At 41.9% G+C, this 23573-nt stretch overlaps 3 protein-coding genes and 1 pseudogene across 4 annotated transcripts in view; 3 read left to right on the top strand and 1 right to left on the bottom strand.

Annotated features, from left to right (window-relative positions):
* LOC122692460 (zinc finger protein 432-like) overlaps positions 1-23573 on the bottom strand; it is a 56009-nt gene that overhangs the window by 32195 nt on the left and 241 nt on the right. The window contains exons 2-3 of one of the 2 annotated variants that reach the window (XM_043900031.1): positions 23163-23292; positions 21508-21570 (exon numbers count right to left, since the gene is read on the bottom strand). The gene's annotated coding sequence lies outside the window, so the exon portion shown is untranslated. The remainder of the gene's footprint in view (positions 1-21507; positions 21571-23162; positions 23293-23573) is intronic. The other variant, XM_043900029.1, reaches the window with a different exon arrangement.
* Positions 5377-23573, top strand: part of LOC122692473 (zinc finger protein 33B-like) — a gene marked incomplete at its 3' end in the record, with an annotated part of 133956 nt that continues 115759 nt past the window's right edge. Inside the window, exon 1 of the mRNA XM_043900065.1 lies at positions 5377-5527. Coding sequence (XP_043756000.1) covers positions 5377-5527 — 151 coding nt within the window. The remainder of the gene's footprint in view (positions 5528-23573) is intronic.
* Positions 6983-8550, top strand: LOC122692465 (zinc finger protein 84-like). Its single transcript, XM_043900047.1, has one exon. The coding sequence runs from the start codon at positions 7209-7211 to the stop codon at positions 8469-8471; it is 1263 nt and encodes a 420-aa protein (XP_043755982.1). The 5' UTR covers positions 6983-7208; the 3' UTR covers positions 8472-8550.
* Positions 14114-23421, top strand: LOC122691430 (annotated as a pseudogene).

Below are 23573 nucleotides of genomic sequence, written 5' to 3'. Positions count from 1 at the left end.
AAGCTAAACGGAATTTTCGTTGGTGGAAGGACGGCCCGGGGTGACGGTTGTCAGCCTGCAGACTCGGGTGCTACAGAGGATAAACTTGACCTGCGAGGTGGGACAGCCGGGCTTGTGACTCTGAAGAAAGTGATGGACTGTGCCTATTTCTACCCACCCAGCGGTGCGTGAAGAATCTATTAAGGGGTCTCAGTTTCGCTTTCTGGGAGCAGAATCAGGTTGAGCTTTGTGGAGATATGAACTTAGAGGTAAGGGCGGCCTATGGGGAGTCTTTAGGAGGAGCAAGCCCTGTTGGGCAGGGGATGCATTCCGTTAATGAGGGATCAGAAATGGTCAGGAATGAGGCAGCCCTGGAGAAGGGTCAGGGTATTGGAATGGCGTGGAGACAGATTTGGGGTGGCTTGGGGTTAGCATTTATGGGAGAGGTCAGTGACTGTGCAGTCTTGGAGGCAAACAAGTGTTTGGCATGGTTTAGGGGGTAGACACTGATTGGTATGCACTTAGGGGATAGGTCAGTGATTTGGGGCATCCTTCGGGGTAATGTTATTGATTCGGGGTGAATGACAGGAGGTGTTGAAGGAAGTCAGGAATTGAGGTTTCTTTGAGAGTGTGTCAAAGCCTGAAAACGTCTTCTGGAGGAAGATCGGTTCTTAGGACAGCCTTAGAGGGATGTCAGCGATTGGAGCTTTCCTGGAGGAAGGTCAGGGACTAGGGAGTCTTTGGGCATAAGTCAGTGATTGAGACGTCTTTTGGGAGGTTCACTAATGGATGTGTCCACAATGGCAGGTCTGTAATTCTGACGTCCTTAGTTGGCAGTTGAGTGTTTTTGGTGTCCTGGCTTGGTGAATATGTGGGATGTGCATAGCCGGAGGCTCAGTGGTCGGCGCTTCCTTCTGGGTGGCCTTGGAAGGAGGTTCGTGCTTGGGGCAGCTCTGTTTCCTGTCTTTGCGTCCCCAGTGGTCACTGAGAGTCATGGGGATATAGGTGTTTGAGTCTGGATAAACGAATGATAATCTATTAGCAGCCATGAACTATGAAATAGCCATGTGGTCCATATTTTGGGGATGATGTTGTTAGGCACTAATACCTAAGAAATTTATGGGAGCTGGAACTTGAGAGGTCTCTGCATTTTAGAGGACTTTGGTGTTTTAAAGCCCATTGACTTCTCATAGACTACATTACTGCCTTCATAAAAACCTGCTTTCCTCTGTCCTGTAAATCACCTTCTCCTCTCGCTGCATTCACAGTGCTTTGTAATGACCAAGATTTACATAAAATCTAAGGTAAAATGCTTATTCTGAAGGATGTGGTATCTGCCCCTCTAATTTTCAAACTTACTGCACATTTCTCTGGGATCCTCCCTTTTTTCATCCTTCTGATGCTTGAGAGGACTTTCCTACATCCAAAATCTTGGTAACCAGAAATACACATTGTTAAAATTTTGATATGTTTCCTTTTCCAATTTTTTTTAGTACTCATTACAAAAATGTGATAACAGTGCATAAATAGCTTATAATTTGCCTTTCTAAAGAAACTTCAAAACCTTCAAAAAAAGAAAATTAACCTTATATGGTAAAATTGTTCCAGATTACTGACTTTGGTACAAAGTCTTATTGATAACTGCGTAGTATTCTACAATGTGAATCTCCTTGCAGTGTTGACTGAAGTTACATTCTTTGCAATAATTTGGATAGACATGACTTTGAAATATTCTTACAAAGGTCTGGACACTGCTTGTTAAGTTTATGCCTAGATCTTATCTATGTTTGCTGCCATTGCAAATAGCTTCTCTTTTCTTTTGAACCTTCAGTTATTTTTATTTTATAGGTATAAAAGTAATTAACTTTTTTTTCTCTTCCATAGCCTTACTGAACTCCTTTTATTACTAATGTGTTTAAACTGATCCTTTTAGGTTTTCCAGGTGAGCAGGCAGAACACCTGCAGATAAGTTTAACTCAGAGGAAAGAATACAGACTTCAGATTTGGGCAGACCTAGGTTGTTATCCATATTCTGCCACTTACTATGCGAACTTGGGCATTTCTCAACCTATGATACTTTTCCCATTTGTTTAAAAAACTACCAGTACTAACTATTCAAATACTTAGAATACCTAGCACATCGTAAGTACCCAAGAGAGGTTAGCAAGCACTATTCCAATACACACACACACGCTTACACGCACACACGCTTCCACGCACACATGCTTCCCAGATGGCTCTAGTGATAAAGAACTCACCTTCCAATGCAGGAGACATAAGAGACTTGGGTTTGATCCCTGGGCCAGGAAGATCCCCTGGAGGAGGGCATGGCAACCCACTCCAGTATTCTTGCCTAGAGAATTCCATGGACAGAGCAGCCTGACAGGCTATAGTCCATAGGGTCACAAAGAGTTGGACATGACTGAAGCAACTTAGCACACACACACATATACACATATATATACTGTTTCTCTGGATTTTAGCCTTTTAAAAATTTAGTTTAAAAAAAATTTCTTTATAATCACCCTTCTCTAAATGTAAATTTAGTTTTGAATAAAGTTTTAGCACAATTACATAATTTAATGAAGATAGCTTTGTTGCTTGTGTTTCTTTCTTGTAAAACAGACCATCAGGTAGTATATGGTACTTTTTTTCTCTTTAAACTATCACGTTAACCTACCACCACATTCAAATAAAAACTCATACAGCTCACAAAAATATTATGCTCCCAGTTATAGTTTGTCACAGGAGTGAATTTCTGTAATCCCCCAGGAATTTCCTGGGATGAAATAGTTCCAGTGAGGGAAGGAACTGAAGGTGCCAGGAACAACCTGACATCCTTCACCAGAGACTTTGTACTGGAGCTGCAGGGAGGCGGGCAGAATCAACAACAGAGCAGATGTTAGAGTTGCTGGCTGAACGTAGGGCTCCAGAAAATGCCCAAGTCCCAAGTGAGTAGTTTTCTGCAGATTTATTTTCTTTTTGGCTTTCTAGTGGATTTTAGGAGGTTAAGTAATACATATATTAAGAGAAAATGTTTATTCAGTATTTATGAAGGCTACTCTATACCAGACACAGCATGAAAAGATGAATGTCTGATTTCAGCAAAAAGTACTGAGACAAAAGATCAACTTCATAGTAAGGTTACAACAAGAATTTATAAATCATGTTTATACAAATTATTTGAAGTTAGAACATAGATTATAGCCTGTGAGGCTCTGCTGCTGCTGCTAAGTCACTTCAGTCATGTCCGACTCTGTGCAACCCCATAGATGGCAGCCCACCAGGCTTCTCTGTCCCTGGGATTCTCCAGGCAAGAATACTGGAGTGGGTTGCCATTTCCTTCTCCAATGCATGCATGCATGCTAAGTCACTTCAGTCGTGTCTGACCTTGTGTGACCCCACGGGCAGCAGCCCACCAGGCTCCACGGGATTCTCCAGGCAAGAATACTGGAGTGGGTTGCCATTTTCTTCTCCATGTGAGGCTCTAAATGTTTAGTAAAATCGAGCACATGGGAGTTCTGTGCTCCAGTCCTGGCAGTCCAGTGGTTAAGACTGCTTCCACTGCAGGGGGCATGGGTTTGACCCCTGGTTGGTGAACTAACATCCCACCATTCCTCACAGTGCACCAAAAAAAAAAAAAAAGTACAAATGTCTGTGGTATCCCCTGTTTTTCCAATTATCTATTGTTGTCTTGTTACCCCAAAATCTAGTGGTACACATTTATAATCCTCATGGATTCAGTGGGTATAAATATTCTGTCCACACACTGTTTTTGTGGGACACTGAATTCTAGGATGGATCTCCGAGTGTTTACATGTGTCCCATGAGTTATGGATGTTTCTAGAGAGCTTATGTAGGAGCAACACATTACACATTTTGAAAAAAAAAATTAAGTATCCTGGAGTGCTTTTTGGATACATAATACATTTGTTCTATAAAGAGTGAGAATTTCTTAAATATTACAAATGGTGATGCAAATATACTAGCTTACAGATATGTACAATGTACTACTTTATGCTTCAAAAATGCAGGAAGATTTTATATATATATAAAATTTTAGATCTAATGAACAGTTCAGTGGGCCATATGGGCCCTATGGGCCCTATGGTGATGGTGTGTATCTTTTTGGGTTTCAAAGACCATCCTCAGGTTCAGTGATTTGCTATAAGAGCTCAACAGTACTCAGCAATGCGTTTATTCTCATGGTTATGATTTATTACAATAAAAGGATACAGATAAAATCAGCAACAGAGAAAGGTGCGTAAGGCCAGGTCTAGGAGACACCCGGCAGAAGCTTCCTGTTGTCTCAAGGAAGCCCTGTGGATTTTGTTTCCTTTTCCCAGTGGTGATCTATAAGAACACATCTTGTGTGTGTGCCCAGTCGCTTCAGTTGTGTCCGACTCCTTACAACCCCATGGGCTATAGCCCGCCAGACTCCTCTGTCCATGGGATTCTCCAGGCAAGAATACTGGAGTGGGCTGTGCCCTTCTCCAGGGGATCTTCCTGACCTGGGGATCGAACCCGCACCTCTTACATATCCTTCATTGGCAGGCGGGTTCTTTGGTTCTTTACCACTAGCGCCACCTGGGAAGCCCAACAACACATCTCTGGTATTGCTAATTAGTATTGAGGCTTTTTATTTGCTGTGGGTCACATAGGCAAGGCTGACTACATCAATGGCTGACATTGGTGTCCAGCCCGTGGACAGCTTCAGAAGTCAAGTTGCTACAATGTGGCCCAAGACCTCTAACATAAGTCACATTGATAATATTAGTGAAGCTTAAGATATTCTCAAAGTTTCATATAGTCCAAAAGTTTGTAGAGTTAAACCCATATGTTCCCCATCAGTCCTTTTTCTTTACCTGCAAGATAAATAATCCAAAAACTTTTATGTATATTCTTCTGACTTCCTGTATCAGTATTCACATATGTAAATGTGTATTTGTATGAATTTGAGTTGAGGGTCCATGACTCAAACTCAGTGATTCTCTAGAAGACCTCACAGGACTCAAGAGAGCAATGTGTTATATTCTCTCTGTAAGCTAGTGTGTTCCTTCAGAGTAAAGGAGAGTCTTCCTTACAAAGGAATGCTTAAAACATTGTCTGTCATAGGTGCATACACATAGGCTGTAGGTGGTTTCCAGATTAAAGATTTAAGGATGTTCTCTTCCTCTTTTGTGAATGGATGAACCTGTGAGTCTCAGAATGATTGAATAGAAGCACAAAAGATAGGCTATTTTAAATTTTAAAAAAATTGGCTTTTCCTACAAAGTAAAATGCAGAACTTGTTACACAGAAAGCAGTCAAATAGCTCATCATGGGAAAACTTACAGGAAAACTTATGAGACATTCCTATTTATCTTCATAGTAGTAACCAATGATAATTCTTTTAGAATGAATAGGAATGTTCTATTACAGGGCTCGGTGTCATTCAAGGATGTGGCTGTGGTTTTCACCTGGGAGGAGTGGCAGCTACTGGACCCCCTTCAGAAGAACTTGTATCAAGATGTGATGCTGGAAAATTATATCAACTTAGAATCAGTGGGTAAGAAGAGCATTCCGGGTACTATAGGCAGTGGATTGCCTTTTCTTTCTCAGGGATGAAAGGGGCGGAGTCTTACAACTGTCTTACTTTTCTAGACTTGAGTTTCATACATAATAGATTTTAGTACCTTCTGGCCTCTTAGTTTTCTTTCCCACTTCCAAAGCAAAAGTCCTTTACTTGGCCAAGTTGGAATTTGTTCAACCCCTTAAATATAACCCTATCCTACAGAGGACTTGTATTTGGGTCTGTGGGTCCTCTGTAATTCCCCTTGAGTAGGGTATCATGTTACCAAAGCACATGCATTCTACCAGTTGCAACAAGAAGCACCATGGATAACAGGAAAAAATCCAGAGTCAGACTCATCCTGGTGAGTGAAAAACCAGCCCCATGGGATAAATGGAAGTATCAATCTTTGTTGGCCAGAAAGAGGGCACCTCAAAAATATCTGGAGAAATCTTCTTGAAATTTTTAAGCTCTCTGTATGACTCAGAACAGCTGACCTGAGTTCCCATGTAACATGAACATTGACTCCTTTTTTCTTTTTTTTTTTTGGCCATGCAGCATGGCTTGCAGAATCTTAGTTCCCTGACCACCAGGGATCCAACCCAGGCCCTTGGCAGTGAAAGTGCTGTGATTTCACATTTTAATCTCTCTCATATTAGGTCTCCTGCATTGGCAGGCAGATTCTTCACCACTGAGCCACCTGGGAAACCTGTACTGGGTGTCTTTTGCCTGGTTTAAAAAAAAAACCAACACATATTTCTTTATTTTAGATATTCTGATCAGATCCCTCTCTAGTCCATCTTGGAACTTGCTTTCCTAATTAATCTTTCTCTCTGTTATCCTCAGTGTACTTGCCTTCTCCTTGTCTCCATCTCCTTAATCCATGTTTATATTAATAGCTCTCTTTTCTTATATATTCAAGCATGCATAAATTCTCCATTCTTCTCATTCCATGTATCTCTCATGCCTCTTGTGCGTGCATGCTAAGTTGCTTCAGTCATGTCCAACTCTTTGTGACCCTATGAACTGTAGCCCGCCAGGCCCCTCTGTCCATGGGATTCTCCAGGCAAGAATACTGAAGTTGGTCGCCATGCCCTTCTCCAGGGGATCTCCCGGACCCAGGGATCGAACCTGCATCTCCTGCATTGGCAGGCAAGTTCTGTACCACTATCACCACCTGGGAAGATACTTGTAGTTTATTCCTTTTTTATTTTCATCTTTAAATCTCCTTTTACTTATAAATGTCACAGACTTTAGGTATATACTCACAGTCTCCCTTCCTTGTTTCTCTTTGGCCTTTACTGAGATTCTCTTCCTTCTGTTACATGGTTATTGTGGATTCATTGGTCTGTTTCTAGAAGACACCTGGCAAGTTGATAATTACAGAGACTGGCATGAAGTAAACCATGGCAACCTGGAAACTACGGAGAGTCACCACAGAGATAATGCATTTGGAAAAGTATCTTCTCTGAGCTTAAACCTTGAAGTTTCTTTAGCACAAGTATCTCATACACCTGACATACTTGGGAAATACTTGAAACCCAATCTAGAGTGTATTACTCAGAATAAAAGCTATGCAAGAAATGAAGTTGGATTTAATCAATATGACAAGTTATTTCTTTATACTAAGCATGAGAAAATTCTTAATAGACAAAAATACAACGAATATAGTGAACACATGAAAGCTTTCAGCCATAAGTCACAGCTTATTAAACACTGGAAAACTCAAATGGCAGAGAAACACTACAGCTGCATTGACTGTGTGAAAGCCTTTCCCCAGAAGTCAGACCTCATTAAGCATCAGAGAACATACACTGGAGAGAAACCCTATGGGTGCAGTAGGTGTCAGAAAGCCTTCAGCCGGAAGTCCCATCTCATTTTACACCAGAGAACCCACACAAGAGAGAAGCCCTATGAGTGCAACAAATGCGGGAAAGCTTTTACTGCTAAGTTATGCCTTAATAAGCACCAGAGAACTCACACAGGAGAGAAATGGTTTGAGTGCCGCGTGTGTCAGAAAGGCTTCAGTGATAAGTCACAAGTCACATTACATCGAAGAACACATACAGGAGAGAAGTCCTACAGATGTGATGAATGTCAGAAAAGCTTCATCAATAAGTCACAGTTCATTATTCATCAGAGATCTCACACGGGAGAGAAACCCTATGGTTGCCATGAATGCGGAAAGACATTTCCCCTTAAGTTTAGCCTCATTTTACATCAAAAAACACATACAGGGGAAAAACCTTATGGATGCAGTGAATGTGGGAAAGCCTTCATCCAGAGATCTGAGCTCATCAGACATCAGAGAACTCACACAGGAGAGACACCTTATAATTGCAGTGAATGTGGAAAAGGCTTTAGTGTAAAGTCACTCCTCAACACTCACTGGAGAACTCATACAGGAGAGAAGCCCTATGGATGCAAAGAATGTGGAAAAACATTCTCCATCAAATTTAGTCTCATCCTGCACCAAAGAACTCATACAGGTGAGAAACCCTATGAATGCCATCTGTGTCAGAAAGCTTTCACCCAGAAGTCACATCTCACTATTCATCAGAGGTCTCACACAGGAGAGAAACCCTACGAGTGCAGTGAATGCCACAAAGCCTTCAGCCGGAAGTCGTATCTCCTTATTCACCAGAGAATTCACTCTGGAGAGAAGCCTTATCAATGCCATGAATGTGGGAAAACTTTCTCTCACAAGTTTAGCCTCATCATTCATCAGAGAATCCATACAAGAGAGAAACTCTATGGATGCAGTGAATGTGGGAAAACTTTCCCTATGAAGTTTAACCTTGTTTTACATCAGAAAACACATATGGGAGAAAAACCCCACGAATGCCATGAGTGTCAGAAATCTTTTGCCCAGAAGTCACATCTTATTATACATCAAAGAACTCACACAGGTGAGAAACCTTACAGATGCAGTGAGTGCTAGAAAACTTTCTCCCACAAATTTAGCCTCATTTTACATCAGAAAACTCATCGAGAGAAGTCATGAAGAAAGTCAATATCCAAAAGTTGTCATTAAAAGGAAATAGCTCATTATACTCCAGAGTAATTTCACTCCTATGTGTAGGAGTGAAACCTTAAAACTGAAGCAGATTTGGGTGCTTTTCAGATTCATACTATGTTACTTTTATCAGACAATGGTATTGCATAGAATGCTAGACAGGAGGAAATATCTTTCCCGATAAATGTCAATTGAATGTAGGCTAGAGGGAACAAATAGGAACTTCTGTGTATGTATTAATGGTGGGGATGTTGTCAGTATGAAATTCAGCTACAGAGAATTGACATTTAGTCATGCTTTCATGGTATCATTTATGAGGGAATTAATTTCCTGTAATTTTGACATAATACACAGCATTATAGAAATTATTAAATATGTAAATAAATACAGTAGTTAGAAAACAAAGCAAAAATTATATCAGAACCATGTGAAAATATGTAAGTGTTGTGTACCTATTTTAATAATAACATGATTTTTGTATTTGGGAATTGTGTGTGTGAGCATTAACGATTGTGACTCCCTAGTTCATGCGCTTAAATGTCACAAAATTTTACCACAGAATATCTGCACTGAGTCTTTGTATCATCATAATACTACATGAATTATAACTGAACTACATGGTTCATTCTTTTAGTAAAAAAAATCTTATGACTCAATATCTTGCCACCTCTACCATGCCCCACTGTATGCTTTATTAGTAAGTGGGCCTGGAAATTTCTGAGTCTTTCTTGAGTAAAACTTTTGTTTGCATTGATCCGAAGATGGAAAAATTGTCCTGTGTATTAATAACACTGAAGTTAAAATGCAGCACACAGTTGATTGCTTGACATATTTAAATGGAGAACTGGGTACATAAAATATTAGTGTATCATACAACCAAAGGTATCTTAAATTGGGTGAAATACAGTAGAAATCATCATCTTTATAATATTCTTCTAAACCAGCCAGATATTTAGGGTTTGAAGATGATGACTATTCATAGGTTTTATATACCCTCTTTGAATTCTGAACAGTTTGAGATAAAGTCCCTGGTGTCAGAAGATAAAATTAAATATTAGCTTGAGTCCCGGTATTGCCTAATTGGATGTGTGGTTTGTTCCTAAGGACAAATAAAATATTTCCTACTTCCCCCATACAGCACAAGATGCACTTCCTTTTGAAAGAGCATAAACCAAACTTTAGAGATGTTTTTATTAATTCCCTTCTAGAATGTAATGCAAAATCTCAATTTTTTTCTTAAATGGGAATTAAACTCTTAAGTTACAAGGAGCTTGACTCTGGTTTCCTTTTCAAGCACATTTTACATTAAAATAAAACAGACACACACACACACACACACACAAAAACCACAAACCTTAAAGAACAATACACAGACTGGGAAACTATGTCTCAGTACTTAACTGAAAAAGATGAAAACTTAGAGTATATAAAAAAACTCTTATGAATCTGTGGGTACAGAAAAATTAAGATCATTAAGACAAAGAGGGTTGCTCACTGTCCAGTTTTAACAGGGGGCTTCCCTGGTGGCTCAGAGGGTAAAGCATCTGCCTGCAATGCAGGAGACTCCAGTTCGATCCCTGGGTTGGGAAGATCCCCTGGAGAAGGAAATGGCAACCCACTCCAGTATTCTTGCCTGGAGAATCCCATGGACGGAGGAACCTTGTAGGCTACAGTCCACAGGGTCGCAAAGAGTTGGACAAGACTGAGCGACTTCACTTTTCTTTTCTTTTCCCTTGTAGCTCAGTTGGTAAAGAATCTGCCTGCAGTGCAGGAGACCCAGGTTCGATCCCTGGTTGGGAAGATCCCCTGGAGAAGGAAATGGCAACCCTCTCCAGTATCCTTGCCTGGAAAATCTCATGGACAGAGGGGCCTGGTGGGCTGCAGTCCATGGGGTCGCAAAGAGTCAGGCACGACTGAGCAACTAACACTTACACTTAAGTTGTAACCCACTGCACTTACTGACTGCACTGAGAGGAATTTAAATAGAAAACAACAGGCATTCTGTGCTTAGAATGCAAGTGAATAGACAGCCTCACAGATCATTAGATGTATATCACAGGAAGAATTTTTTAGTGACACTGGATTCTAGCATCGTCGCATACAGAGATAAGCCTTAAAAAGATTAACTTGAGACTTTTTTTTTTCCTTTATGATTAGCAGTAAATCTTTTACCAAGATGTATGCCTAACTGCAGGTATTTCCTATCCAGAAAGCATATATAAATGGGCTTCCCCCTTACCTTTTCAGAGCAATTTCCTCAGAGCTAATGTCATCCCAAAACTGGGTTCACCTCTTGGTGGGTGTCAAGCCAATAGGCACAACCAAGCCAAAGAATGGAAGAAGGAAGGGTTTATTACTTGCAGCAAGTAAGAACACCAGGGATCTTTCCCAAAGCAGTGGCTCCTGGGAACCGCAAAAGTGAAGAAGTTTTAAGCTAAGGGCACATGCATGTTCATGAAGGGGCTTGAACAGAGAATTCAATATAAAACTGGGCAAAAGTTGAGTGTCCAGCTTTAGTAGATTGAAGTCAGAGGGTCAAGATCGTCAATTTGGTCCTTCACCTGGTGAAAGTGAAAGTTTAGCTGCTTAGTGGCATCCAGTTCTCTGCGACTCCACGGGCTGTAGCCCACCAGGCTACATCGAATTCTCCAGGCAAGAACAATGGAGTGGGCTGCCATTCCCTTCTCCAGGTGATCTTCCTGACTCAGAGATCGAACCCACATCTCCTGTGGCTCCTGCATTGGCAGGTGGATTCTTTACCACTGAGTTACCTGGGAAGCCCCTTTCTTCCCTTAAGATCATTGATTATGGAGACTCTTTAAGGGCAAGAATTATGGCCAGGCTTAGATGACAAAACAGCTTAGGCTAAAATGGGTTCTCTCATGTCAAGAAAGCCACACCTGGTTCTCTTTCTTTGAGGACTCTCCCTAACCCATATGCTTACACTAACTGGGTGGCTGTGGTCCTTAGCAAGAACCTGAATAAAACTTTAAGCTCACAACTGTTATTTTGTGTGCCTTTCAGTCAACAGATCAATAGGAAAATGACAACAGAGTAAAAATCAATAGGTAAATATCCACAGAAGACATGATTCTGAATAGCCAATTAACATGAAAAGACACTAAACTGCATTTTTAACTGAAAGCAGGCCCATTTTTTTGACAGCCAATTCTCAGATTTTACTTCTTAATCTTAAAAATTATAGCAATTCCTGCTGGATAGGATAGTTTTAATAGCTTTGGGGGACATATCTGTAAAGTGACAGCTGACTTACACTTACAGTGTCCTAAAAATTTGTAAGGAACACTTGATTTGTCTCTGCCAAAGTGTGACAGGATGGAAGGGGGCAAGGCACAGCTGTTAGGGGAAGCATGCTGATTGAAACCACCCACCCTGACCAGGCACCATAGTAACAATTTGCATGAGCTGTTTTATGACAGGAGATCCTGATAAGGAATACGGAACTAATAAGCCACCACTAACTGGAAGAGTTCGGGAAAGGTCGAAAGAAGACACTGCGTGTCCGTCCACTTCCCAGAATCCCTCTCGCTAGCATCCATCTTGCCTGAGCGATGCGTTTGCCACCAGGAAAGACTCTGAATTAGAATGATTGGCCAAAGACCACCTGGAAACTAATCCTATCACCATAAAACTGAGACTGCAAGCCACGCAGCAGGGCAGTTCTCCTGGGTTCCCTGACCCTCCTGCTCTCCCCCGGGGTGCCCTTTCCAATAAAATCTCTTGCTTTGTCAGCACATGTGTCTCCTCGGACAATTCATTTCCGAAACTGGGCTAGACAAGAGCCCAGTTTCGGGCCCTGGAAGGGGTCCCCCTTCCTACAACACAGCCATTACAAGAATGACAACAGCCATTGAAGATATGACATAAACAGGTTAGAACCTACAAGGCTTCAACTAGCCTATGCGACTTCCCATAGACCTTGAGCCTCATTATACACTCATTGTAGTACATTAACATGCTAAATAACACACCCACCAGTGCCAGGACAGTTTCAAGGTTGACCATAAAAGACCAAAAAGTGGGTGGTGGCCCAATTCCTGAAAACTGCTTTTTTCCACAAATAGTTTAAATAATCCTCCCACTTGTTAGCTTATGAAATTATTCAGCCCATAAAAACTAACAACCCTCTACCCCCAGGCTGCTCTCACTTGCCTAGGGCATGTGTATTTCTCTGAATAAACTCACTTTCACCTTACTATGGCTCACTCGCTCCCAGGACCCGGGATGTGACCAATCTGCTGCTCCCCCCTTCTCAGGCAACCACAGCCCACTGCTGCTACAGCTGGAAGAAGCTTGGACTAAGATGCAGAGATAGGGTGAGGGGTGAACAGAGAGAAGGGGCTGAACATTAAAAATGACAAAACAGAACAAAGATGCCCCAGAATTGTCCCCCAATAATCTTAGATGAAAGCAGAAGTGCTAAGGCCTTAATGATGTTGTCCCAGAAAGAATGGTTGTGTGTATTTTGAGACCTACCAGAACCCTGTGGAGCCTCCTGTTCATAGGAAAAATGCTTCGGGCTCCTTGACTTTCCTTGAGTTTAAAAGGGCAGATTCAAATAGTTTTTCTAATTAAGGAAGTAAGGGAACTCAGTAACAACAGAAAAGCAGTCAAGAAATAATATTGCAGCAATAAAGCGGGGTCCTGGTTCTTCCTCCAAGGATATACATAACAATATACCTTTCAGCTTTTGGCTGAGCACAACATTCCTGGAACACTCTCCATTACCTCACCATCAACCAAACAGAAGAAAGTCACTTATCCTGTAGCTCCCCGCCCCAACCGCCCCCCCACCCCGTCCCGAATTTTGCTTTTAAAAACTCTTCCTCAGAGTTACCTGGTGGTCTAGTGGATAAGAATCCTCCTGCCTGAACACAGGTTCAATCCTTGGTCTGGAAGGATCTCCACATATCTGCGTGCCGCGACTACTGAACTGGCAAGCTTCAACTACTGAAGCCCTTGCGCCTAGAGCCGGTGCTCCGCAACAAGAGAAGCCACCGTAATGAGAAGCCGGTGCACTGCAGTGAAGAGCTGCCCTCACTCTGCAACTAGAGAAAGTCGGCACATAGCAACAAGGGCCCAGTGCAGCCCAAAATTAATTAATTAATTAAAAACAAACAGGGACGTCACTGGTGGGCCAGTGGTTAAGAGTCTCCCTTCCAACGTGGGGAATGCAGGTTCAATCCCTGGTCAGGGAACTAAGAGGCCACATGCTTCAACTAAGCATGGTGACTAAGCTCCCATGCTGCAATGAAGATCCCACGTGCCTCAACTAAGACCTGATGCACCCAAATTAAATAAATATTAAAAAAAAAAAAAAAAAAAAAAAACTCTCCCCTCAAAACCGTCAGGGAGTTCAGGTTTTTTTTTTTTTTTTTCTTTTTTTTAGCACAAGCCACCATTCTCCTTCCTTGGCCCCGCAGTAAACCTCTCTCTGCTCCAAATTCCAACATTTTGGTTTGGCCTCACTCTGTATCTAGCACATGAACTTGCAGTCAACAACCTGTGTCTCCTGCATTGCAGGTGGATTCTTTACCTGTCGAGCCATGAGGGAAGCCCCTGTATTGCCTTTAATTACAAAAAGGACTTATTGTCACAAATTTGGTCTTTGTACATACTTGGTCTCTGTCTCTGGTTCTTGGGAGAGTTTCTAAAACATCTGGAATTTCCTGAGAAATAGACGAGTGTCCTTTTTTTAATTCATAACAAGCCCCTCTGAACCATCTGTGAGTGTATGCTAATGAGGTGATTCAGGACAGGTCCCTAGACAACTTTAAGATGGGAGCTGATTCCAGAAAGACCAAGCCTTGACTGGAATGTTCTGCTCTACCCTCTGATCTCAGCAGACAGGAAAGGAACTGGAGATTGAACTCTGCACTAGTAGGCAGGGGTTTAATCAATCATTCCTGTGTAATGGAACCACCATAAAAATCCCAACAGGGTTCAGAAAGCTTCCAAGGAGGTGGGCCAATCCCTGTGCTGGGAGGGTGACTCATCCCAACTCGATGGGGAAAGAGGTCCTTGCACTCAGGGCCCTTTTACACTTGGCTGTCTGTACCTTTTCATGTGGGTGTTCATTTATATGCTTGATGAAAGTGAAAGTGAAAGTTGCTCAGTCATGTCCAACTCTTTGCAACCCCATGAACTATACAGTCCATGGAATTCTCCAGGCCAGAATCCTGGAGTGGGTAGCCTTTCCCTTTTCCAGGGGATCTTACCAACCCAGGGATCAAACCCAGGTCTTCCACATTGCAGGCGGATTCTTTACCAGCTGAGCCACACACGGGAAACCCTATATCCTTGATAATAAACTATAAAGGTAAGCATAACATTGTCCTCAGTTCTGTTGGTTGTTCTAGCAATTTATCCAACCTTAGCAGGGAAATTATGGGAACCCCTGAATTGTATCCAAGCTGGACACAGATGCAGGGAACCTGGGACTTTGGACTGGTGTCTGAACTGAAGGCAGTCTTGTGAGACTGAGCCCTTTAGTCTGTGGAGCCTGATGCTAACTGAGTTGTCAGTGTCAGATTAGGGCTGAAGTTGAAGAACAAACATTAGAACAAAAGATTTTCCTAGTGCTTTTACCACTTAGGAGACTACAAGGGTTTTAGGATCTCTGAGCCAACAACCAAGGACAGAGACCTCTATTATTTCACACCCTCCCTTTTAGTAGTAAGACAAACACTCATATTACAGAGAACTGTGTTGTTACAGAGATCACTGACGCTGGAGGATGTGGCCGTGGCCTTCACGTGGGAAGAGTGGCAGCTCCTGGCCCCTGCTCAGAAGGCCCTGTACCGGGACGTGACGCTGGAGAACCACAGCAACCTGGTGTCCATGGGTGAGGACAGCTGCCCTGGGTCCCTTGGACAGTGCCTTTTCTTTCTTTGGCTTCTGAAAGCTTTGTTGTGTCTGTCGTGCTCTGAAGTGGTAGATTTTTGGTCTCTTCTCTTGTCCCAGATGAGAAGGTATACTCTCTTCTCATTTTAGAGAAAAGCCTTTAATTTACAAACATACAAATTGTGTAGTCCCTAAAAAGTGTACTGTTCTCAGCATCACAGATCCATGGTGACATCTGATGAGCCTGAGTCTTCTGCCATTTCCCATGAACAGGCTATCAAGTTAGCAAACCTGATGTACTCTCCAAGTTGGAATGAGAAGAACCACCATGGACCTTAGACAATGAAGTTCCCAGTCACCCCCATCAAGGTAGGTGAGAGAGAAGAAGCAAGATAGGCAAGGCTGTGGAAATCACCTTCCAGTTCTTTAGAGAAGGCATCCCAGTGGGGAGGACACAGAAACAGCCTCCATTTATCCCTCTCTCCATATGAGAGCTCTTTTTCTGTGTGGGAATTTAAAGGAAAATATACCCCTTTATCTCTTCTTGGAAAGAATCCCTGTTTATTTCTCCTTAGATGTCAACATTCCCCCCTGTCACCCCCAACAGTCTTGCTTGGATTTTCAAATCTTCCCATACTTGATCATTTGTCAGAGTGTGAGTTTATGTTCCTTTCATGTCTCTTGCTATGAAACTCCTTCTTCTGCGTCTTGCTTCTAAGAGGAAACTTTGAATTCATCATTATCTTCTGACTCATACATGTTCCTGCCCCACTGGAAAATATTTCCCCTTATGACATCCAGCCACACCTCAGAAGCCTTTCTTCTCATGGTGACATGGTCTCTTAACATGTATTTATGTTTGTTTTTCTTTTTTCCCACTCTGAGCTGCTTCAAAGGTTCTGTTGTCATCCTCTGCTCTCATAGACTATAAAACCTTACTTTATTTAAATGTATTAAGCCCTTGTTCTCTGTGGAGACTCCCAGTTGACATGTCCCATAACAATGTCTAATACACCTGCTGCTACCATATATTTTACCTGTCTACATGGCAACTCCCAATAAGTTCACACTTTTTGTGTGAGACACTAGAACCATCTTCCCTCCAAGAAAATCCCTAACATCCTTTCTGAAGTTGAGATTCTGTTGTACTTCTGTACATCTTAAATCCTGACATTACCTTGACTCTTCCTTACCTTCTGTGTGTGTGCATGTGTCACTTCAGTCATTTCCAGCTCTTTGCAACCCTATGGACTGTAGCTTGCCAGCCCCTTCTGTCCGTGAGATTCTCCAGGCAAGAATACTGGAGTGGGGTGCCATTTCCTTCTCCGGGCATCTTCCTGACCCAGGGATCGAACGTGCATCTCCTACATCTCCTGCATTGGCAGGCAGGTTCTGTACCACAAGCACCACCTGGAAAGCCCCTCTTTACCCTCTGTGCTCCTGTGTTTAACACCTTTGCTTTTCCTGTTCTTTGTTTCATTAGAGAAGATCTGTCTAAAATTTCTCATTCTCAGTTCATTAGGCTAGGGAGCCTAAACAAAGTCATTAAATCTCATTAGTGAGTCTTATCCTTCCAAATGAATCACTTCTTCTACGTCTTGTTACTTCCTTTGCTTCTTCAAACCACTGTCACGTTTGAACTGCCTACTTTATTCCTTATCTTGTTTATTCTGTTTCCCTTTCTACCTGCAGAATATGGCTTCAGTTTAAGTAAAGAATTTTTTGTGTTTCTACAACACCAGCACCATGTCTGGTTTATGGAGTAGCCATTTAATAAGGATGTGTTGAATGAATGTCTTTCACCATTTTGAAATTGGGTGTCCCACCAGCCTCTGTGAGGTGATGATAACAGTGATGGTATTTAACTGTCCCCAGGGCCTTATTTATAAAGCAGACAAATCTGTATTTATTCATGGTGAATTTACTCTATTTTACACTGATGGCTGACATCTTTTGGGTCGTTTGGTGTTTTATATTATCGTGTTTTTAACCACTTCCAAGAGATAGGAATTAGTGCTTAATGGATGCAGAGTTTTTCAGTTGGGGAAGATGGAAAAAAACCCAAAAAACTAGCGATGAAAATTGCTGATGGTTGTACCACATTGTGATTATACTTAATGCCACAGAACAGTACACTTAAAAATGGTTAAGGGACTTCCCTAGTGGTCCAGTGGTAGGACTCTGCTCCCACTGCAGGGAGCATGGGTTCAATCCCTGGTCAGGGAACTAAGATCCTGCATGGCCCAGCCCCCCTAAAACCATTAAAACAGTAAAATTTATCTTAAATATATTTAACTATAATTTTGAAAAGTTTTTTAAAGATAAGGTACTTTTATACTTGGAATTTCTTTTATATTTCATATCTTGGGTTTTTCATTAAAGAGGCAGCTCACCCCAAGATATTTTTGAAATAGTTTTATTCCATCTGATGCTCATAAAGTGTTCATCATTCTCTTTCCTAGACATTAAGGAAGTGGATGATCATGTGCAGTTGCAATGGCAAAACCAAAATATGCTGAAGTGTTATGAAGAGAATGTATTTGGGAATATTATTCATCAGAGCAGAAGCTGTTTTCCTTTAAGGCCAAATCATGATGTATTTGATTTACACAGGAAAACTCTGAAATCATATTTAGACGTAACTAACCAGAATAGAAGCTGAAACAAAAAGGAACCTGCTGAATTTAATGGGGATGGGAGATCCTTGCTCCATGCTCATCATGAACAAACTCATACTGAAACTGAACAATAGGAAATACACAAAACAGAGAATGCCCATGAATGTACCGAACATGGGAAAGTCTTCCTCAAGAAGTCTCAGCTCAATGAACATAAAAGAATTCACACAGGAAAGAAACCCCATGGATGTAGTCTCTGTGGGAAAACATTCTTTAAGAAGTTCAAGTTCACTGAACATCCACGAACTTACAAAGGAAAGAAACCCCATGAGTGTTGTGAGTGTGGAAGAGCCTTCCTCAGTAAATTTCAGCTTACTGAACATCAGAAGACACATACAGGAAATAAACCCCATATATGCAGTATATGTGGGAAAGCATTCTACTGAAAGTTCAAGCTAACTGAGCACCAGAGAACTCATACAGGAGAGAAGGCCTACCAATGTACTGAATGTGGCAAAGCTGTCTTTGGGAGGGCAGAGCTCACTATATACCAACAACACAAAAGAGGAGAAAAACCCCATATATGCAGTCAGTGTGGGAAAGCTTCCTCCAGAAAATCACAGCTCATTCTACATCAGAAAATCCATACAGGAGCAAAATCTTATATATGCAGTGAGTATGGGGAAGGTTTCATACAGAAGGGCAATCTCCTCATACATCAACTAACTCACACTGGGGAGAAACCCTATGGATGCACTGAATGTGGTAAGCCCTTCAGCCAGAAGACATGCCTCATAGCACATCAGCGATTCCATACAGGAAAGACTTCCTTTGTATGTACTGACCGTGGAAAATCTTGTTCGCAGAAATCAGGACTCATTAAACCTCACAGAATTCACACAAGAGAGAAACCTTATGTGTGCAGTGACTGTAGGAAAGCCTTCACCACAAAGACAATGCTCATTGTCCATCCGAGAACTCACATGGGAGAGAGGCCCTATGGATGCAACGAGTGTGGGAGAGCTTTCTCCCACATGTCATGTCTGGTTAAACACAAGAGGACATACACAAGAGAGAAACAAGTAGATTCCGTGAAGGTGGAATACCCTTTCACAAAGGGTCACAGCTTCTTAGATACTAGAGAACTCTTGCAGGGGAAAAACCCTGTTAATATAGTGACTGTGCAGATGCCTTCTGTGACCCTTCAGACATCATTACACATCAGTGGACTCCCAGCAGGTAGGAATGTAGTCCTGATGGAACAGCCAGCTGCCAGATGTGCACCCTCAGGAGATAACAGAGAGCTTGTGCAGGAGAGAAAGTTTTATGGATGCCGTGAATGTGGTTATGCCTTGAGTGGTCAATTACATCTTATTTTATGTCATGAAAAATACATAGGAAAAAAGTGGTACATTCTATTTGGAAAAGCCTTGGGCCATAATGTATAGCTGATTGCATGGTTATATGTAAACAGGAAGCCTGTGAATGCAGAAGTTAGAAAAATTGTGTTTTGGAAGGAAGACCCTATCATCAGTGATTACCATTGGTTATAGGTGAGCTTATAGTGGGTAAAAAATATGAGAGTGGTAAAACCCTTGCCCTCAATAGGTATCATTACATACTAGAGAGAAACTGTTGGAAGGCAGTGAATGTGGCAAGGTTTTCAGTGGTACATTCTGCCTCATCCAGCAGCTGGTAAAATCATACACAAAACACTGTGAGCATACTACTTGACGAATATCTTAATTAGTTCTTGTGAGGCAAAGCCTGTGAAAATGAGGGGTATTTGAGAGCTTTATGTACCATTTCCCACTTTAATGCATTACATAATATACCTGATGTACACTTTTGGACAGGAAACCTGGAACCATATTCTTAGTTACTATGCTTAAAAGTGAAAATGTTAGACACTCAGTCATGTCTGACTTTTTGTGACCCCATGGACTGTACCTGTCAGGCTCCTCTGCCCATGGAATTCTCCAGGCAAGAATACTGGAGTAGGTTGCCATTCCATTTGCCACGGGTTTGACCCAGGGATCGAATTAGGGTCTCCTGTATTGCTGGCAGATTCTTTCCTGTCTGAGCAACCAGGGAGCCTGGTTACTATGCTTATGTTTCCAAAATTTTAAGGAGATAATCTACCTCACATCACAGGTTATATTCATTTCTTATATTCATTCATTTCTCCCAACTGAAAAAAAAATTATCTTCAACACCCACCCAGTATATGATAATTAGCTGCTACATTTCTTTGACTCTAAATTTATTTAAATATTATTTCAGACAATTGAATTCTCTAATAAGAAAAATGAATATTAAGGTCATAAATGCAATTTAATGTCCTTGGATGAGCTTAACTTCAACTGATAAATAAGACCAAGCATTATACAACAAAGGTCACCTTAAATGTGATTTTTAAGATTTTCTAGACTTGAAAAGGTAGTGAAATGAAGGTTTGCAAGGAGTACTGAAAGCCCAAAGACAATTAGTAATTTAAACCTATAAATTAGATAATAAAATACACTGCAACACAGACCTTGGTTTGTTTTTTTTTTTTTTTTCCCTTAAAACATGAAAAGATGGGCAATCTGAACACAAATTAAGATTGCTTTTCTCCTAGCTCTCCCCTTCTCTGATTATCCAGATTATTCTCAGAATCCTGGGAATATGAAAGTCTACACTGGTTAACTCAGCTGCATTCTTCCTTCTGGACATAGTTTCCTAACCCTATCTTTTGCCTCACTGATGGGATGGAAACAGATGTCAGGAAAAAAGGTAGATGGTTCCATTTCCTCCTAACTCAGGCACTCTTGAGTCTAACATGTTTGGGAGTCACACGAGGAAGAAAGAAGTAGATTTCATAGAATCAACTTTGGCCTGTTACCTCATTCTCCACAGAGCTGGAGAGACTGAATCAGATTGGGAATGAGTTGAGGAGCCCTGCAAGAGTGGGCTGAATCTGGTTCTAGACTAGAATACTACAGGCCTTTAACCAATCTGGCAAATGTTTTCCGAATCTCTATAATCATTGAGCTGTAGCCAGAAGTAATGTTAGTAGTGACTGGCGTAAGGCTCAGGCCAAGTCTACTGCTGGAAAACTGGGTTTGAGGAAGGGCATTACGTCAGGTCCCTTAGGGAGAAGCTAGCGGTAGAGGCATGTAAGTAGATGAGATATCTTAATGGCACTGTAAATGTTTTTTGAAAACTAACACATGATGTGAAAAATTAAGACTCACTTGGAGTGAACATCTCAATTGTTTTCTTAAGGGTTTTAATGTGGAATATATGAAGATCTTAGGTCATACATAAACATTCCTGTATTACACTGCTCTGGCTGCCATACTGAAATACCAGCGTAGGTGGCTTAAACAGAAGTTAATTTTCTCATAGTTCCAGAGACTAAAAGTCCAAGGTCAAGGTTCCAGCAGATACAACTAGAGCATAGCCCTACCCTTACAACTTCATTTAACCTGAATTACTTACCTTAGGTGTCCCATCTCCAAATAGAGCCACAGTGGGTTTCAGGGCTTCAGCATGTGAATCTGAGGGGACACAAACATTTAGTCCTTAAAATTCCACCATTGGCCCTGTCCCCTCCATTCACGCCCCTCTTGCATGCAAAATACATACATTTCATCCCAATAGCATCCCAACAGCCCCCTGGATTAACTCTAATCCAGGACTTCCCTTGTGGTTCAGTGGTTAAGAATCCACCTGACAATGCAAGGGAAATGGGTTTGACCCTTGGTCCAGGAAGATTCCACATGCCTATGGCAACTAAGCCTGTGTGCCACAACTACTGAGCCCACATACCGCAACTAGATAAAGCCCCTGCCCAGCCAGGAAGACCCAACACAGCCAAAAACAAATACCTTAAAAAAAGTCTATATCCAAAGTCTCATCTCAGCCAAATATAGGTGAGACATGATGTACTATTCACCCTGAGGAAAAATTCCTCTCCATCTTTGGACCCGTGAAACCAGGTAAGTTATGTTCTTCAAAAATACAATGGTGGGACAGAGGTACAAAACATATTTCCATCATAAGACAGATAAATCATAAGGAAAAACGAGTGACTGGTCCCAAGCAAGTCCAAAAGCTAGAGAAACAATTTCCATTAAATCTTAAGGCTAATGTCTTTGGTTCACTGCTCTGCCCTCCAGGAACTGTAGATCATGTTGTAGGTGGGAATCAAAACTCACTTTAATGAGGAAGACAAACCAACAACTTTCCTTTTACATTCTGCACACCAGTACTGAGACAGGCTGGGACCCAGGACACTTTGCTGCAGCGCCTGCACCTGGACAAAGGGCCCATCCAGAATACAGAGGAACTATAAGGGACTAAAAATAACTGCCTGGCATAGGCAACAGGGGCAAGTTATGAACAAGATACACAAAGACCCAAACCCAACTGCTACTTCTGAGGTACTGGGAGCAAAAGCAGGATCCTATGTGTGCTCCCTGCAAACAGCCCTAAAAGGAATGGGCAGATCACCCAAGCCACCCCTCCCCTGGACCTGCCCTACCCTCACACCATTTAATGCACCAGCTCACCACCTGTCCCCTAGCAAGAAGTGTACCTGTTACTTGTTTTCACGTCCTCCTGCTACAGCACCAGGCCCAATAAAGCCTTGCCTGAATTTTTCTTTTTTTTTTTTTTTTAGCCTTGCTTGAATTTATCTGGCCTCTTACCAATTTCTATTGGTTAGAATCCAAGGATCCTGGTCAGTAACAGAATGTACAGCTCAAAAGAACCATGCTATTTTTCCTGCATTTATACCTTTTATATTTCCAGCACCCCAGATCCCTGTTTGCCATAGAGTATGCATTTTATAAACATCTGTTGGGTCAATAAATAAATGAGTAACCCCTTTAGCTCGAACGTTCTCTGAACCAAGTTGTATGATTACAGGGTTGTTGTTTAGTCCCTACGTCGTGTCCGACTTTCGCGACCCCATGGACTGTAGCCCTCCAGGTGCCTCTGTCCATGGGATTTCACAGGCAAGAATCCTGGAGGGGGTTGCCATTTCCTTTTCTGACCTTCCTGACTTAGGCAGCGGTGCTTCATCAGTTGCGTCACAATACTCAACAGAATAACTTCCCTCAGAGCTTTTGATTCAAGTATTTCTCACCTTTGTGCAAGTAAAATCTTACCCCATCTTTGGCTAGTCCCACTGTGGAAAGGGGAACCACGCTTCTCCGCTGGCTTTGCCCCTGATCAAAAGTGTTCCCCATTTCCCTCCACACCACTCATTAGAAGAGCTGTATTAAAAAAAAAAGAAGAAGAAGAAGAAGAGCTGTATAATCCCGCCGTTTTACCCACTCTCAGATCTGTGCCCTCCTGAACGGTTCTCTAAACCCTACAACACCCTCTCCAGTCCGCATTCCTAGAACACTACTCGGTTCTCCTTCAATTGTTGCTAGGTTTGGTTTGGGATCCCTCCCTGTTGGATTTCTTTGAGACGGCCGCGCTTCTTAGCTTCTCCTTATCTTTTAAATCAAATGGCCTTCAAGTCCGCGAACATCCCTGTCCAGCCTGCAGA

This window comes from Cervus elaphus, chromosome 4, assembly GCF_910594005.1.
Source record: "Cervus elaphus chromosome 4, mCerEla1.1, whole genome shotgun sequence".
NCBI classification, from domain to species: domain Eukaryota; kingdom Metazoa; phylum Chordata; class Mammalia; order Artiodactyla; family Cervidae; genus Cervus; species Cervus elaphus.
Note: the sequence above shows the minus strand (reverse complement) of the source record. Positions and strands in the feature narration are given on the sequence as shown.